Source organism: Hippichthys cyanospilos, chromosome 2 (assembly GCF_059441005.1).
Source record: "Hippichthys cyanospilos isolate Australia breed blue-spotted pipefish chromosome 2, RoL_Hcya_1.0, whole genome shotgun sequence".
Taxonomy (NCBI): domain Eukaryota; kingdom Metazoa; phylum Chordata; class Actinopteri; order Syngnathiformes; family Syngnathidae; genus Hippichthys; species Hippichthys cyanospilos.
This window is the reverse complement of record NC_142370.1, coordinates 18,453,231-18,472,133: the sequence shown is the minus strand read 5'-3', so window position 1 is coordinate 18,472,133 and position 18,903 is coordinate 18,453,231. Positions and strand designations below refer to the sequence as shown.

The 18,903-nt window shown below is 41.5% G+C and overlaps 1 protein-coding gene across 1 annotated transcript; it reads right to left on the bottom strand.

Annotated features, from left to right (window-relative positions):
- Window positions 1–2,199: 2,199 nt before the first annotated feature.
- On the bottom strand, window positions 2,200–16,740 carry LOC148427701 (uncharacterized). Its single transcript, XM_088408977.1, has 8 exons — window positions 16,599–16,740; window positions 7,562–7,633; window positions 7,156–7,412; window positions 6,990–7,067; window positions 5,420–5,528; window positions 5,268–5,317; window positions 4,473–4,634; window positions 2,200–3,302 (listed from the first exon to the last, which is right to left on the bottom strand). Exons 1-8 carry the CDS (start codon window positions 16,654–16,656, stop codon window positions 3,114–3,116), a joined length of 975 nt encoding a protein of 324 aa, XP_088265103.1. The 5' UTR covers window positions 16,657–16,740; the 3' UTR covers window positions 2,200–3,113.
- Window positions 16,741–18,903: the final 2,163 nt, after the last annotated feature.

Here is an 18,903-nt window from a genome sequence, read left to right as displayed (position 1 = left end):
ACGCCTGGTTGGACAGAGACCAGAGGGAGAGAAAGCAAGAAGGGTGGAGGCAGAAGCGTGGACTGAGCTTTGGGACCTTTGTGACGTTGCTGAAAAATTGTTGGAAGGGATAAGACTTTTACCCAACCCTTTTCAGACCGAGGAAAGTTTTTTACGTTAAAATTACACGCACAATTCACAAAGAATTTGAATTTTTTCTATTTCTTTTTTTTTTTGGTAGAAATGTTACAATGAATTTAAACTGCACCATACCGCTTGAAGATAAACTTTGACCTTCTGTGAACTTTTGTCAATGTCAATCGACATCTTTTCCACATCGCATGCTTCCATTTCAATCTCTTTTACATGATTCAATAATTGACCACCTACACACTGCATCATACGGCCTAGGAAAATGTAAAGCTTTTTATTCACACATAAGTAACTTCTATAAATTGCTGTAGAGTACATAAAAAAAACAATGTACATAAAAAAACCCAAAATGTATATTATCCACATGTAAAAATGAAACGAAACAAAAATGGAACAGAAAAGAAAAAATTAATGAAGCCGTCAAGCTTGAAATAAAATGATCCAAGGAAATCATGTGGTGATCATCGTATTATGTTCTTGACTTGTTATGACAGTTGAACAGATTTTGCGAAAAGCTTTGACAAAGAACATCCATGTGACGGCCAATCAAGTAATACGTCAACAAGGTTTATTTATTTGTAAAATATGCTAATTGTGGGCTGATTGTGCTAACTGTAGTCTACCTGTACAAAATCATTTGCAACGATGCACCGAGACATCTGAGAGACACTCCAAGGCACGTGCAATTTGATGAAACCATCCATCCTTCCGTTTTCTATAGCCGCTTATCCCCAAGGGCCCGCTGGTGCTTATCCCAGCTGGCTTCGGGCAGTAGGCAGAAAACAGCCTGAACTGGTTGCCAGCCAATTGCAGGGCACACAGAAACAAACAAGCATTCATGCACACCTAAGTCACGCCATTCGCACCGAAGGACAATTTAGTGTGTCCAATACCATGTCCAATGCATGTTCTTGGAGCGTGGAAGCCGGAGTGCCGGGAGAGAGAACCCATGCAGGCTTGTGATATGATATTCCAACTGAGAACATTTGGAAAGACACATAATGTCATAGTAGATGGTTGGGGTGTTTAAACATTTCCCTTGTCACCTCCCTTGAAAAGAACCACAATTCATCGAATGGAATCACATGTCACACATGCCATTCGCTTTGCTCTACTGCTATGGAAAAATATTTTCACTTTATCCCGAAATGTGGATCGGCTGAAGACAAAGCTTGGCCTGAGTCCATTGGGCCATTTCACAAATATGAGGGTTGACCCAGTGGAATGAGACACAAACGTTGATATGGGTGGAGTTGAGCCTCATGAGATGACCCAAGGGCGCACATCTTAAGGTCGCATGTGGTCATACTGCACATTCGTTCATGTTCGTGGGGATTTACACCTTTCAAATTCGAGCCATGTGGCGTCTGATCTGCAATGCGTCTATTCGTGCGAGTGTGCTCCTTGTTGTGGTGCTTGAGCTCTTGCCTGAGCTGTGAAGGTCGGTTGACTTGAAATTCACCCGGGATGTGAAATAAGTCCCACACCTGCGACGTTGGCAGAAAAAACACAAGTGTGTCCGTGATGTCTGCTAGGACAACCAAGGAATAAGGTGAGTATATTTTGTGTCTATGTTTGTGTGTGTGTGTGTGGTTGTGTGTGCGTGTGTGTGTGGAGAAAACACAGCTGGTGGAGATTTGTCACTGCCCCGCCCAAACAATTAAGTGTAACGTGATGTCATCACTTATACAAGCCTGCTGGTAAAACCCTACGTGCTTGGGGACTTGAAATACCAAGCGTGTTAGAAAAGTGATGCAAGTACTTTATGAGTCTTGAGTACATGTGCTCCTTTACATCCACTCTTATGGCGTTTTTTTTTTTTTTCTTGTTTGTCCAATACTTAAAAAAGCAATACAAAGAACAACATGTTATAATACTAAAATAATTCTGTTAAAGTGACTAATTTGGCAGGAGACAAATCATTATTAAAACAAATCACCACTGGGATAGTTAACGTTTAAGCCTGTTTGAGTGAAACTTGAACATTCTTCTCTTGACCGTGGCTATTTTGGCCCAACCTTCACTTAACAGAGCAGCTTCACAGATAACAAACAAAAAAACAACAAGTTGTTAAAAAAACAAAACATTTATTTTATTCTTTGTCAACTTGTTAAAGAGTCAATGGAATATGTTTAAGAACATGACACAACAATGTTTTCAAGTGGAAATTGGCACAGTGAAGTAAAATAACAGGCTTGCTAATAGCATAAAAAAACAATACAATTGCATCACAGCGCTCATAAGAATACTGATATAACATACCTAACCTAGCATACACGGTACAGTATAATGAATAGAAACTAACATTTATGAGTAGAATTGCCAAGTTAGGTCTTAGACAGTCAGTTTTATCTTGTGAACTCCAGCCTGCCTCCAAAGGCATGTGGGCATTGTGACTGTCACGGTGAAGAAAAAAAAGAGGCTGAAACCTGTACACGTTTACAATAGCGGAAAAAAAAAAAGACCACATGAAGTTATGCATACATGCAGAAAGCAGAAAGGCTCATGATACACACATTCACACATCTGCATACTCCCAAATTGAAGGGAATGATAAAAGCTTCGTCGCCGATGGAGGCACATGCGTGTGTCATATGTTCGAGTGGAGGGTGGAGCGCCAAACTTGATGACGCGCTGTCTGACGGGCGTCGACAGTACGAAGCTGCCTCACGGGACCCGGTCGCGGGTGAGTCACGCTAAAGTATGTGAATAAGCGCTCGTCGCCCATCTCTAGCTCGGGTGCCGTCAACAAGTCAGGAGCCGAAGCCGTCGTCAACGTCCGCCGTCGTCACTCTCGTCGCTATTCGACTAGTTTTCCTGATGCTTGTTGCGGGGCCAAGCCACAGAAGGGAATATGGGTGGCCATAGCCGTGTCAACGTCCCTGATAACTAGCTAGTTGGAGCTGAAGTGGATTTGGATGAACGTGTCTGTGTGCATGTCACTGTGTGTTTGCGTGCGGATTTGTGAGGGTACGAGGGCTTCACAACTCGGTGTCTGCAGTCTTGGTGGCGGAGTGGCCGTTGGTGGGAGGAGGCTCGGTCTTGACAGCTTCGGGGGACTCCCCGTTCACGTTGGCTTTCTCTTGGGTTTCTGTCGGGGGAGTAAGCGGAGCCACGGATACGAGGGTGTTCCCCTGGTTCTCCTGATCCACTGGATAAGCCTCCTCTGCCTGCAAGTAGAGCGCAATCATCAAACTGGTGGGTCAGCACTCACAATTCCTGCTGTAATTGCTCCAAAAAATGTTACCAAAAAAACTCACAATGTGAAGCCTGCTTACGAATCAATGCACCGTAGGCCTTAATATAATTATCACGCTTTGAAAAGATCGGGCTGAGAAATAATACATATTTTGCATTTGATTTTTGCATATGACAAAAACTGCATAAAACATGAAAATTTTAAATTTTGTATCAATAGTAAGATCAGATGTTGCGTGAGTTTTCTGGAAATACTGTTATTACTCCAAAAATAAAAATGGATTGAACTTGGTGGTGTTGTGCGTTATGTATTATGTGACCTTGCAAATACACACATGTAATTATCTCAATTATTCCAATTTAAAACTTGTTTTGGAGAGAAAAATATACATATTTTTGTGTTAGTCTCTGGAAAAGGGCGGCGGTCGTTCCAGCAAAAAAAAAAAGAAGCATAAAACACACTAAAATAAAAACTGTATATCTATTGGTAGAGCCGATAGTTGAAAAGATGAATGTGTTGAAAGCAAAAAAAAAAAAAAAAAATTCTATTCAGTATTTAAACACTTTTATAATGGGGACTATTTCCAGGTTTTCAGATAAGCCCTAATATAACCATCTCCTTATTCCATTTGAAAAAAGCAGCTGACCCTAACCCTATATAAAATCTTTGTCCAACAACGTTCCTAACGTTATGGTCGGTTCTCAACTACTTGAGGATGCAATTTCACTGTGGAAACTCTTTCTTTAGACCGGTGATTCGCAAATGTTATTTTTTTCATGATTATTATTTACATGTTAAAGGATTAGTTATTTGGTTTATGTCAAACACATATAGTTAAGGGCAGAACAATTAAATCCACTTTTCCGCTGGATGACGGAAGATACATAATTGACCTCTCTACCCACTTATTGTAAATAATGTTGCTTAGTGGTGGGCTGGGATTTTCTTCTGATGTGAAATATGTACCTTGGCCCAATAAAGTTTGGGAAAACCTGTTTTACATTGTGCGTCCTGATCACTAGGCGGACATTTATACATGCGATAATAGAGGTGTGTTCTACTAAGAAAAATAAATATATAAATAAACCACACAAAAAGACATTTGATGCTATGTCCACTGGGAAAACATCAAAGAACTCACCAGCTTGACGCCCTTGCTATCAGTTCGGCGTTGACATTTGCAGTATCCAGCAACAACGGCTGCCGCAACCAGCAGACCCGTGACGAGAATCCCCACAAATACAGAGCGGCCTGAGGAGGACGATGATGAAGACAGTGGCGCCTCCAAATTTGTCACTCCCAGCTGCAAACACAGAAGTGAATATTGTTTTGGTGTGTTGAAGAAGAAACATATGCAGCAAGGAAAATCCGTTGAAAACTACAAGTGTTACAGTACCGCCAAAAACCTCCACAAAATACTGGTGGTTACCATCCAAAATCATTCTTGTACTAACAAACTAATCCCATCACGATCTGGGTTATATGGCCAAGAATTGGACCCCGGACATCATGGACTTGTTTTACAAGGTTAAAAACACAACTTTGAAGTCAAAGTTGGTCCCTCAATGCATATTGCACCCAGTGGCTGGGTGGTGCAGTGGTTAGAGGTCAGAGTTCAGGGACCTGAGTTCAAATCCACCTCGCTCCGGCCTTCCCGTGTGGAGTTTGCATGCACTCCCCGAGCTCGGGTTTTCTCCGGGCGCTTGGGCTTCCTCCCGCACTCCAAAAACATGCGTGGCAGGTTTATTGGACACACTAAATTGTCCTTAGGTGTGATTGGGTGCATGAACGATTGTTCGTCTCTGTGTGCCCTGCAATTGGCTGGCAACCAGTTCCGGGTGTGTCCCCCTACAGCCCACAGTCACCTGGGATAGGCACCAGCCACCCTTGTGCGGATAAGCGGCTCTAGAAATGGATGGATATTACGCCTTCTTACCTTGTCTTTCAATTCTCCCTTGAGGACTTCAACCAGAGTATTTGGTTTAGCTGCACAAGGGGTGAGAAACAGATTTTACTCATCAGTAATGATTACCAAAAATATGAAAAATTAATATTGTTTAGTCTGTTGTTCATCCCATCAATACCAACCATCATCCCTGACCATTTGTACGTTATTTCCCTCCTGGTAGATTTTGATATGACACTTTTCACTGTAGCACCGGATACTGCTATCTTCAATGACTTGCTTCGTGTCATCCTGAGAATACATAAACAAAATCACAGATTAAATAAAAGGCTGTTCTTCTACCTATGAACCTTTCCCCCTTGGTAGTCACTCCCTATTTGCGCAAACAACTTCTTTAAAATAAAATATGAACATTTGCTATTCAGGGTGGGGTTTAGGGGCTGAAAGAAAAATGTCATTTCCGGAACGTTCTCAGAGTACAACGGCATTTCTGTGCGTCATACAAGTAAACCGCAGCTGTATGAAATCCTTTTTTACTTTCCCCCGCCTAGTACTGAATGATGATATCACCTCGTTGCGCAACGAAGACTTGGGATCACTTGTCATTTCTCTAATGCGATCCAGGCATTTCTCTTTGTTCCCTGGAGGTTTGTGAGCAAACCCCGACTCACATTTAATTGGGATGGAGCCTGCAGCTGCACAGTCCAGATTTTTGGAGGCGGGAGGGGAAAAACTCAAGAGGGCTGAATCTGTCATACGCAATCACTCCCATGGAAGCTGTGCTCTTCTCCAACTGTCTGCGTCACGTCACAGCACGTGTCTCTTGCACTCATCTTGGCCTTGTGTGGCCAACCGGAGTCAACGGTTGGTTTGGAATTGGAAGTTCAAGAGGTTCCATAAGCCACTGATGCATTGCATTATGGCCAGGATTTATTGTTTAAGAGGTCCAGAGCAATCATTTCTGGAGTAAAGTCACTCATCCAATCTTCTTTTACTATACAAACAAACCATTCTTTGGCAGCTTAGTCCGTGTTTAGCGTTGAGTACAGCAGATGACTTCCTCAGATGGCCTTGGATTCAGCCTTGTGAATGTTACAGTAAAAGCCCAAATGGGGGTCAACTGTTCACGTCCATGCACCTGGACTCGCACACCTCATTTGAAAAATGCCCTTCATCCTGAATAGTTCAGTAATTTGCAGATGCATATGACTAGAATTCACTCAAAATGTCATCAGATAGCACAATCAATTGTTCCTAAAATGTCTGCCAACAACTGCTCGCTGGATTATGTTGGTAAGGTTTTGGTCAACCAAAAACAAGAAAAAAAAAAAAAAACTGTCTCAAGAGGGTTAACAAGCGTTTCTGTTTTCAGTGAACATCACCAGATTTGACACCTAAAAGCGACTGAACCGAGAGCATTTCAAGTTAGCTTCAAGTCTGCTACGTCTGTATTAATAAAGTGTTTGGAATCCTTGCAAATTAAAAGCATAGCTTTTTTCTGTATTTGCTTGTTCCGGTCATTAATTGACTGTTTTAGCAATTTGTTTGATTTTTACATCATGAACAGCCCTTTGTATGCAATTGTAGTTATTTTTAAAGTGCTCTAGAAATGAAAAATGAGTTGCGTTAAGTGTTGGATTACTTGTAAAATGGTTTCAACGAATGAAAAAAACACATGTGATATGACAGATTCCTGTTAGCCGCTTTTGCCTTTAAGTTACATTGCAAAAGAAATGAGTGTGGTGTACCCACACAGGCAGTTTTGGAGACCAGAAACTTGACAGCTTTACTCTCTTCAATCTCCTCCTTCCCGACACACTCCACCACGGGCTGCGGAGACAGAAAGCGACATTATATATAGTGCCTTTTTCATCATTTTCCAATGTTATACACACATCTTTTTCAGAAACGGGTTTACCTTTCTTGGACCGGCACTGGAATAATCTATTGACTCCACCATTAGTGGGCCATCATCGCTGGCGATACCGGGGCCAACCGTGGTGCCCGAGGCTCCACCTTCCTGGTTGTCGGCACTGGGTGAATTATTCTCTGGGGGTTGACTATCTTCAGCGGGTGCGTCCGAATCTTCTTCAGCGACTGGAGGTAGACCTGATTCTGGAGCAACGGTGGTCTTTGGTTGGGCAACTGAGTCACTTACATCGGGAGTGACTGAGGCTACACATACAGATAAAGTCAATTAATATTGGCTCATCTACTGTACCATATGAAATCTATTAAAATTTGGAACCAATAGAAAGCACGTTCATATGAATTTGCTTCGAATGACATTGTAGTTTTTCTTGATTCTGCATTCGGACACCTACAGTCATCAGCGGCAGTGGCGGCCGGATCAATTGCTGGTGGATCCGTTCCATCGTCTTGGCCCATCACACCATCTGGAAATTTCAAGGAGGAGGAGAAGCTTTAAAGCTCGGCTTGAATGACAGACTTGGGCACGGGAGGCACACGTCTGAGACAATGTAAACTTGATTGTTTGTAAACCGATGGTTTGAACAGCTTGGCGCGCTAAACCAAAACTCACAAGTCTGGCCCGAGTGTTGTACCTGTGCAAATGAAGAGGGTAATAACCTCTGACTATCAGTGCGTCATATGGGCAATGTTTAAAGTAACACAAGGATTGTATTGGGTAACGCAAACATTATGGATAGATGGTTTTTTTTTCCTCCAATGAACAAACAGATTTATCTTTGCCGAATCATTGCTACCACACTGACATATAAAAATTGCAAGTGATATGTGTTAACAGGCCCTCTGGCTTTCATCTATATGTTTTCAATACCCCGTGTCATGCTCAGGGTCACAGGGAAGCCAATAATGATCATGAAAATAATGTAAACGCATGTAAAGACATGTAATGCATATTGACACCATAAATAATTATTGATAATTACAGCTATTAACGTTTTATGCGTCAATGGCCTTTTTTCAGTCAGGTCTGAATTCTCCGATTGCATTTGAATGCACCATCCTCATCCTCACATTAACTGCTCACAGGGACTTGTGCTGTATCGTACAATGACAGTGTAACTGACTAGCGGTTGCTTAACATCCTTGATAAGCGACTGAATAGGATTCTTTTATGGGAGTGTGTTGCTGTGGGTAGTTACAGAATGCTTGCTTGCTTAGGCAATTGCGTTAACATCCAGGCATTATTTGGGTTTTATTTTGAAGATAGCCTAACTAGTGTGTTGGTAGCATGTTGTGTTCATGTAGCCCCATGAAGCTCCCAGTCTGGTGTTCCCCTTTTGATGTGGCATGCCATAGACCGAAATTAGAAGAGAGGGTGCAATATAAAATCATGTAAGCATGTGGAGGCTTTCATGCTGCTTTTTTTTTTTGTCATAAAAAATCATTGCAATATTGGAGTGATTGTACATTCGTTGTAGCGTGAGTGTTAGACTGCTGCTTTCACACTAAGCCAGATGGTGTGTGCCAGTGGGATAAACCCTGCAAGGTTCAGTGCAACAGGACTAAACAATGCTGGTGTGTGGCCCACAGACACTGTTAAGCTCTTCGATACCTTTTTGATCCAAATGGCCACTTAAAAGCCCAACTAACAATAATGAATTAAAATAGATCCTTCTGAAATAAGAGTAAAGTGCTTTAAAGATGTTTTAAAAGCATTAGTGTTGCATTTGAGCTCCAATCCCAAAACAGAGCAGATACTTGATGTAAATGAAGTGTAGATAGATAGATAGATAGATAGATAGATACTTTATTCATCCCCGTAGGGAAATTCACATTTCCAGCAGTATCCTCAAGTCGAGATATAAAGTATGAGAAATAAAATACACAAGATACACATAAGTCCAGTACAGAAGTATCCTTAAGGTGCTTGTTAACAGTGTAAACAGAATAGTGTGAATCGTTGGAGTCTAGTGCAAGTATAATTAAGGTGCTTGTATAAAGTGAATAGTGCAGTGCAGAGTATGAGGTTTTGAGTTTAATGTGAGCTTTTACTGCCCCGGGTGGAGTTGAAGAGCCTCATGGCATGGGGGAGGAATGATCTCCTCAGCCTGTCCGTGGAGCAGGACAGTGACAGCAATCTGTCACTGAAGCAGCTCCTCTGTCTGTGGATGATGCTGTGTAGTGGATGTGTTGGATTGTCCATGATTGATAGCAGCTTGTTTAGCGCTCGTCGCTCAGCCACAGTTGTCAGACTGTCCAGCTCTGTGCCCACAACCGAATAAAGTAAAGTAGATTCCCGTTGCAAACGGTACCACATTAGTCAAAACATAATTGTGTCCTACAAGTTTATATGGTAAAAGGAGTAAAATAGTTAGCTAGCATGACAAACTTGGATATTAATCACACTATTAGATGACATGCCCAGGTTTTTCTGTTCACCATCCAACATGTACTATCGTTCTTACCGTCCTTAAATCTGCTACCCTAGCACATGAATCCAGAGCGGAAAACCTCATTGAAATTCCAGCAAAAACAACTGTCACACCTGATTAAAAATATGGTGAAACAGATTAGGAGACACGGCGTCATTTTGCAGGCGGTGTCAAGGCCGACTCTCAGTGGGCATTGGAGGAGTTAAGCGAGGGCAAGGTGAGGCAGCAGTCCTCCCTTTTATGTCAGTTGGCTCTTCTGAAAACAGAGAAAGCTGTGACTTCATACACAAATGGGAAGAGTCAGCAGCCTTAAGGATTTTGTATTGGACCTCCACCCTGACAATATAGCGACAACTCCCTGACTCTCTTTGCTTTGCCACACCCGCGTTGATGTCCAGATGTCCAGATGAGACCAGTGACACAACCTTTAATTGTCTGCTTGCAAAAACCTCTTCCACAAAGTCAGGAATTGATTGTATACAACCATCAAGGTCACTTCAATGAGCTTTTCATCTTGGCTTTTTCGAGTATCAAATGACCAAAAAGTGCAAACAAGTGAAGCCTCGAGGGGCCTCAAACACTTAAGAGAGGAAAAAAAAAATACATGCCATTATTTTTTTTTAGAATGCATAGCCTTAAATTGAAAGTCATTCAACGCCATAAAACATCATCCATAACATAAGGATTGTCGAGAAAATAATAGGGCATGCATAGCTGTTATCTTTGTGGAATCTAAATCACAAAACACTGTTTTCAGTAACATTTTTTGTTTTGCAAATAATACCACAAACATTTCATTGTAACCTCGGTGGCTTAAAGTGTACCTCCGGGTATTCCAAATAGAGGTCTTGATGGGTAAAGGGAGCATAATCGTAAAGTTTGATGAATAGTTGGCATTCCATTTTTGGTGTCTCACCCCGTAGTTGCCAAAACAGTTTGGCCAAAATCACTTGAGTTACTTTTAAAGGACGCTGACTTTGGGAATGGATGTAACACCAAGTTATTGACAGTGCCATTCCTTGGCCCACCCAGTGATCTGACATCGTTGTTGTCATTGTTAAAAGTGACTATTCTTCATGCCTGTGTCATTTTACTAGGTTTAATGGGTCTAATCACGCAATAGTAGTACTTGCCTGTTTTTCTCTAATTATTGAGGCACCCATACTCTTGGCATTGCATCCGTGATTCCACGCCACGGCTCGGTCTCCAGGAGCGAACATGGCTGCGGCCACGGCGTCTTCGATAGAAAGTTTAGTAGACTCTTACAGCTGTTAAAGCTTGCTCTTATAAAGCAGGTGTGAACAAATTAGGATTGGATGCCATTTTTCCTGATGACCAATGTAGTTTTCCTTTCGAACTCAGAGCTCCATTCTAAATATTAATCTTCAAATTAGGACAGTAATGGGAAAAAAAAAAACACTGAAATCGAGGGTGTATCCAAACTTTTGTCTGGTACTATAAATCAGCAAGAATCTACAATTCATCTCATTTGAGTGGCTGCAACCACTGCATGTCTGGCTCTTTTTGAACTTGCCCTTTGAACAAGCCACTACTCTCCAAAATGGTCATTGGTTAGCTTCAGCCAGAAAGACTATGCTGACCACAACATAAACGTCCCAAATGTATAACAATTATCTTTTGGTCACTGCAAGTGGGTGTTATCTGCTTGATGTGTCTTCCAAAAAAAAAAAAAAATATGAATAAACAGTTTTCAAACAATTCCTCTCTAGGAATGCATGGTAAGTGAAGAAAAATTCTATGCTCTTCATGAAAAAACTTTTTTTTTTTTTTTTTACCCCAGATGACAATTATCATGTGAAGACACTTTATGCAGCTATTTCCCTAGACAGGAGATATTCTCTATTGACACAATTAGCATAAACAGCAGTTGACCTTTGAACTGGTTACCTGAGATATTTTTGAGGGTGGTCATGGCGGCCCCGTTACCCTACGCTCTCCTGTAATATCACACTACGCCACATCTTGGGGCACAATTAAAAAAAAAAAAACTACACTTTCCTTCAAAGAATTCAATACTCGAGCACCACTGGAGTACTTCAATTGATAATTGTTTTTGTTCCCACATAGAAGGGTGGTAAAAGTTGACTTTTCCACCCAGTCCACACCTCTGGTGTTTTTAAACCAAACAGAAGAGCGTTTGGAGTTGGAGGGGGTGAATGAAAGGAATTAATAACAACATGTTTTGGAATGTATTCATGCACATCCTCCAGGATGTGCCTGTCACAGGACTCCCACAGCCATGAATTGACCTGCAGAGGTGAACACAATGCGGACAACTGATAATGCTCACCCGTGCACATGCGTACAGGCGATTGTGCGTTTGGAGCCAAGATATGTGTCAAAAAATTGTTCATCACTGTTGACTGTGCCATTTATAACATTTCCGCCAGGCAAACAAATACTTACATCAGAAAATGAGAGAGAACATTGTTGTCCTGCTGCGATATGTGATCTTCTCAAGTGTCTCTTTTTATTTCATTTGACTGTAATTTCATAGCAAGGTTTTGCTAAAATATGGCCTTTTAAGGAACCCCCAAGAAGTATGAAAGTAAAGTGACCGTGGTGTCGTTATTCAATACATAATTGACACATTTGGTGTAATTCAAAACCTGTGTTTCCAAACTAATCTGTCCACTTTGTCAGAAGATAAGAAAGTGAAAACGCTAGCTGTGTCCGCCAGTTGCTGCCCTTAAGTTGGGGAGGCGGGGGAGGTGAAGGTTGTAAAAAGACTCACAGATCCCATAACACTGAACCATCAGGCTGTGTTATGATTGTGGCCCTCAAGCTAATACAAGGGGGAAAAAAAGAAAAAAACAACAGAGAAAAACTTACCAAAACACATATGGAGGTAGTACAGTGAGCGTTTATATTGTGGGAACCTTGTGTCGACATCGGGAAAGCAAATGCAGGTAGCACTATACTTTCACAGAACAATGATTACAGAGGGCAGCAAAAAGTGCCGGGTCAGTCTCATTAAACCCCCCCCCCCCCCCCCCCCCCCCCCCCACTATGTTGAGATAACCCTGCCTTGTTTGCCCTACTTTTTAAATTGATGTGAGTTGGCCTGTTGCGCCTTCAGAAAAAGTCACCGCAAAGTCGAAATGCCATGTGTCTAAACTGTTGTTTTGCTGCCCATTAACTATGGCTGACTGCAAGCGCAGCCTGGGTGTGGCCTCTCCCATCAAATTGCGCTCTCAAAGTTGAGGAGAAACACGAGATGAGAAGGATGTTTTGCTTTCTATTTTTCTTTACACTGCTTAAATCATGTGGTTGTGCTGCAGGGTGCTTGGAGCACAAAGAACAATGAGGCTCACCAGAACTGCAGTAATTGGAACAGGAAAGTTGAACCGTTATCGCTCAGTCTGCTATTCATTAGGACTGTTTCACATGGTAAACGTTGTTGCTAGATGATTTACTTCTCAAAGTAAGCTTCCTTTCTTGGATGGCCATTGAGCTGGTTACGGTGGAGGTCTTATTTTTTTCCTCTCTCTAGGATGGAGCTTGCACACCTTGAACGTAATGGCATATCTACAACGGCTGGAAGATGAGGCCATAGATTGGACACTGTCGGCAGGAACCACTCGGTTTATTGGTTTTGAGTCTTAATGCCTTCAGCTTGCTGCATGCGATGGCTGTGGGTAATTGGCACAGTGACGGCGTGCAGGCTCCACATTTAATTACTTTGCGAGATCATGCTGTAAGTTAGGGGCCAAGTGAACTCACACACTTGCCTGACTTAAGACCGTCATCTGCCAAGACTTATGCAACGGAACCACGCCCTTCAGTAGAGTTTTTGCCCAGCTTTGTTCGTCTTGATATTTTCTTGATCACTTTTATATGATGTGGATGATGCTTTGTGATATGCAATGACTTTTGATCAAAAGTAATCATTTCACATTCCTGACCTCTTCATGTCTTTGAGACTATTTGATTTGTTTTCAAAACTTTTGTTGGGTACTGCATGTTGATACTTTTTACCACATCATGTTTGCTAAGCGTCCCCGGTCCTCTTCTTCAAGTATAAAACGAAAAGAAACAGAGTTATGTGCATCTTATACTGTACAATGAGGTAAGAAAATGCATAGTGCTCATCTAAAGCTAATCGGTGAGGCAGTTTTATCAGAATGAGAGAACCTTTCCTCAATGAAAGAAAGAATGAAGAAAATCTTTAGATCACATTCCTCACGTTTTTTTCACCCTTGTCTTGACAGACTTCAGCATGTGACACGGGCTGCTTGACAAGCCGGTGCAATGTGCTTTACACTTCACACCCCGTGTTGATCTGATCCTTCTTCTTTGAAGGGGAGGTTTAGTCAACCCCCAAATCCTCTATGCAATATCATGTTATATGTGGCCCCACTAGTCTAAACACGGCATTATGATTAATATTGCATTTATGGAACATCAATTGTCACTTGCTGCTGAGTGAAATGACATCACAGTTGCTCAGAGTTCTGGTAATGACCACAACTGATGATCACAACTCAGCTTGAGAACATCACATGATCAAACTCAGAAAACAGATAAATTGCTTTCTTGTTAATTCACTTCAAGTTATGTGGGGACATTTTCATACTAAAAACAAAAAATACCCTATGATAAATGTGAGGCACTATATTGTACGCTTATTGGAAAAATTGCTGAGGGAAATTTTATCTGGCTGAAGTTACTAATGCATTTTTAACTTTGTTAATGGCTAAGCTATAGAGGATGCTGTACAATGCTATTTTTACAGACATTTGATTAATTTTATGTGTCGGTTAAACAACAGAGTTTAAGAAAAATTGGCGCTTGTTTACGGGGAATTGATGACGGAAACAAGCGACGCACCCGTGGTTGTCTGGCGGACCGACGATAACAATTTTCAGCGTGAAAAAAATGGCAGACCATTTGACAGAAGCGAGGGCGGTGCACCGACGACTGACAGACGGGCAAAAAGAATGTCAGATGCCCACCTCTGCATCTGAGTCTCCATAGTTTACACCATCTTGCATGGTCACGTGATACACATTCCGTGCACAAAGGGCATACTGATCACTGGCAAGGTCATGCTGTCGGGATCACATGCACTGCAAACTTGGGAAACTCCCAACTCTGAGCTGATATCTTAGTGTGTGGAATGGTTCATTTTAAACTTGATTGTCACAGGCTCCTTTGACCTTGACTTGATCAAGGTGAGAACCATTAAAGATGACAAGCAAAAGGGAGGTATAATAACTCACCCCCACAGTCTTGAACAGTTTGGGTTTTCCCCCTGAAAAATGTAGCGCTGAAGGAGGGGTCAAATGACATCATCCAAAACTGCCATCATTTTCCTTTGTAGTATTTTCACGCTGCCTAAGTAATGCCCACTTGAGCTGCAGTCAAATTTTTGCTAGTAAACAAAGTAACGCTTAGTAATTATGTTTTTCTTGCATTGTCCTGTCACGGTCCTTGTTGTTTTCAAGAAGTCTAAAATGTCTTCAACTGCAGATGTGGCACCACACTGGAATTGGGAGTTTGTTTTTTGTGACCGGTTTCACTTTCATCTGCATAATTTTGTTTTCTGATTGTACTTAGTGGTTTACTCAGTCAAAGAGCTGCAAGCGCTCCGCTTGTTTGTGCGAATACAACAAGCGGTGTTCAAAATGGACTGATCAGCTGCCTCGCCCTTGAGGAGCTGATGACATCACTGCTACTAAATTTAATGTGGATTCAATTAAACCTACTGATTTGCAGCAGTTCCATGCTAAGAGCAAGATGCGCAAAGTCACTTAACTTCACTTCACGTCAACCTCTGACGTCAAGCACTAAGCTGGCCTTCATACTTTGCAATCAGCACTTTAGTTGATAGCAGTGAAACACTTTTAATTATGTTTTTTTTCACGTCACATGCACTGCATAATCACACTGCGCTGCCAAATAAACATCAGTGTCAACAATGTTTCAAGTCTGTGTGACCATAGCACTACTGAAGAATGGAGGCTAGCTTCTGAAAGGAATCCTCTTCAGCCCACAGAAAGCACAATTAACAGACAATTGCAAATATGAGAATGAGAGAAAAGAGTCTGCCCGGCAAATGTCAGATTTCCCACCAGAGCCACATGATAGCCCAGGCCATGCAATATTTTCATTTATGTAATGAAAATTAAGGATGGAATGTCAATGAAAATGCCTCATTAGCTTTGTGAATGGTTAGCCTTCATGTCAGAGGTAGCAAACAAGCTATTTTGAGGAGTGCAGACAGTAACTCCTGCACTGCCATTGATGGCTGTGGACATCAAAGATCCCATTTAACTGGGCTGGGAGTGAATAATGTAACTGAATTTGCACGTTCCTGTAGACTGAATTAACATCTAATGAGCGGCTGATGTGGACAGTCGACCTCATTACGCAGCTGATGTGGACAGTCGACCTCATTAAGCAGCAAATGAGGAGCATGTTCAACCATCTCGCCCTCTTTCCTCTTTTCAAAGTTGCGCCTGAGCTATTTTCGTCTCTCTGGCAAACCGATCAAAGACAAGCCAAATTTCACACTGTGAAAGCCATTGAACCTGGACTCAACAAGTTGAAATTTGGTGGCGGCCGCGGCGAGTAAGCCATGCATTATTGGCCCCATGCAATTAGCATTAGGCGCACACATGCCACAAGCACGCGCCACGGGGCGCAACAGGATACAAGGCATAACGATTCTCAACTGCAACTTTCTGTTCCTGAGCAGACTCTTTGTGTCTGGAGCCAACATTATGCCATGCTGCCAAACACCTTCATCCTATTGTGTAACCCACCAAACCTCCAGTCAAAAAACTTCCTACGTCCTACTTTGTTGATCTCTTTACATGAATGAGAATGAATGGGCTTAAGTGTGTTTCTACAAGCGACACCGAGAACAGTCCAAAAACTCACTTGCATGAATGACAAGAAGGACTGAAAAAAATGTTAAGATAAGTAAAATAAGAAAGCTACATGCCTAACTAAGAAGTTATAAACAGTCACTTACCACATTGAAGTAATGCGCAGAAGACCAGGACGATAGCAATGCCGTTCATCCTCCACATGGTTAGACTGGGTGGGGGTGCGTGCGGATTGAGAAGAGGGGCAGGGTAATGGCTGTTTGCTGTGGTCTGACTAAGCGAGTCGGAAGATCAGGATGACGTTTGCCTTGCGCTGTGGTTCTTTATATACCCTCCTCGCTCTCTTTTTCTCAGGGTGTGTGAACTGTCCACACCCCTAGTCAGTTGGGCTGTTTCCCTTGACTTCAACGGTCCCTACTTCCGCTCATCATATCCAGCCAGAGAGCCCAAGAGATATAGTGCATGTGTCCCAGCTGAGCTTCCTCTATAGTGAAGAGACATGAATCAAGTTTGGTCAGAATGTCAAACATGTAATTGCAAACAGAGCATCTCCAGTGATCCATTTGGAGAACAATTGGGTGTATCAACATTGGTGATGAGGTCAATGCCAGCAGCCGGACAATTAGGGTCTACAATCTATCCGCAATTCATTCACAGCTTTACTTCAAAATGAAATCATTTTGCCCTCACAAGACTCAACACAATGTTTTCGAATGTACATAAAAATCTGATAAATGCTATGCATACTCCTCATAACATAAAATAACATGGGGCCAATAAAATCTCTGCAAATGCCGTCATTGGACAAATGATGGCTTATGATACTCCCGATGCAGCGAGACAGCGATAGCCGAACACACCCAGAGTCCATTTTGTTTAGGGCTTCAACTGAAATATGTACACTTTTGAATAAAGAAAACGCCAACTGCCCATGAGTAAAAAGTAGAGCAATAAGCTTATTACTGGGACACAGGAAGCCCTTCCTGTGTTACAGTCAAATATAAAGTCACACACACCGTCACACAAAACACTTTTACCTTTAATGTGTGTGTCCCTATTTAGATGAGTAACAGTTTATTGTCAGTTTATTGAGAGTTACAAGTATTGTATGTATATGATATACGCTCACCTTGAGAATGTATGTGTGCACCAAAAAACAAAAAAACCCCATCGGGCTTATGCACCACATGCGCAGTATGCGACAAAAGTTGTGGTATGCTGCAGGCATAGTGTGCTGGGTGTTCACCGTTCATGTTCACACAGATGTTTTGTTCCTGACCACATCTGGAAGCAGTGCAGGCCTGTTTTTTTTTTTTTTTAAAGAACTGCCCAGAGTCTAACAAAGCAACCATATGAGTCACATCAAGATGTTGTCTGGAAACTAAACCCTGATTTAAACGCTTTATGCGTGGTTTGAAAAGCTTTACATTTCACTCAAACATTAATATAACTTGACTTGTTAAATCTGTTATAACACTTCACTGATATACTTTGATAACATTGAGAGTATACAATGACAATTTTGTAGTTTTTTACAGCTAGTGGTTAAATTTTCCTGAGATGGTTAAATACGCAAATTATGAAATTTGGGTTAAAAAAAAAAAAGCTGAAGAAGTTACAGCACATTGAATGTTGCCAGGTTGAAATCCCTAGTTTTGAGAAAAGTGTGTTTAAAGTTTTGAAGCATTTATCTTTCAAATGTCCATAGCAACCACTACCTTAGGAAAAGGGAATTGAATTTAAGTTAACTAACCACTTAAGAGTAAATTCCAGTAGCAGGTAAGGACATCATCAGAGATTTGAATACTTAAAATCTGAGGAAGTTTAACATCTCAATAGATGAAATTGGCCAAAAATGGTTCAAAACAACTTTTCCTTTCAGCTTAGTTCATTCTTGTGTCATCATCAGTCTATGTTTGCTTGTTTTAATGTTGCTATGTGCGCCTGTGTGGTTTCTAATGGTAAGTTATTGCAATGGACGTTTTAAATAAAATATTTAAACGTCAATTAAAACGTGATTTGCCATTTGGTGTGGCCTAGTGGTGACCCGAAGGTTTTATGACGGATATATCTAACATGCATTTGGCCACATTAAGAAAATTAATTTTGATGACATTTTAATGGTTCAACACAGATTTGTTGATTCCCCGACTTAGAAGTCTTTCCAAATATGCTGCCCAGGGAAACTGGATTTGTATTGAAACACTCGATCTCTTTATTTTCAGGTCTCATGTTTCATTCCTTATATTTGATTTACATTTCATCCAAGATAAACAAGCATACAAGTGGATATTTGAATGTCTCATGCCAACAATAGAAGGCAAGCGTCACAAGTGACGACGTTGAGGAGGGATCAAAACATTGGATTTGAATAATTTATTAAATCCATTATTGGACTGCACGAGTACTCAAAAAGGCATTTCAAAACGTTTACCTTTTCTTTTAAACTTT

Bases quoted from the DNA above. Each gene is read 5' to 3' on its own strand.
- LOC148427701 (XM_088408977.1), bottom strand. From the start codon at position 16,656: ATGTGGAGGATGAACGGCATTGCTATCGTCCTGGTCTTCTGCGCATTA. The intron at 7,068-7,155 runs GTAAACCCGTTT...CTGTCTCCGCAG, and splicing joins CCAGTGCCGGTCCAAGAAAG to CCCGTGGTGGAGTGTGTCGG. The intron at 5,529-6,989 runs GTGGGTACACCA...ATGTATTCTCAG, and splicing joins TGGTCTCCAAAACTGCCTGT to GATGACACGAAGCAAGTCAT.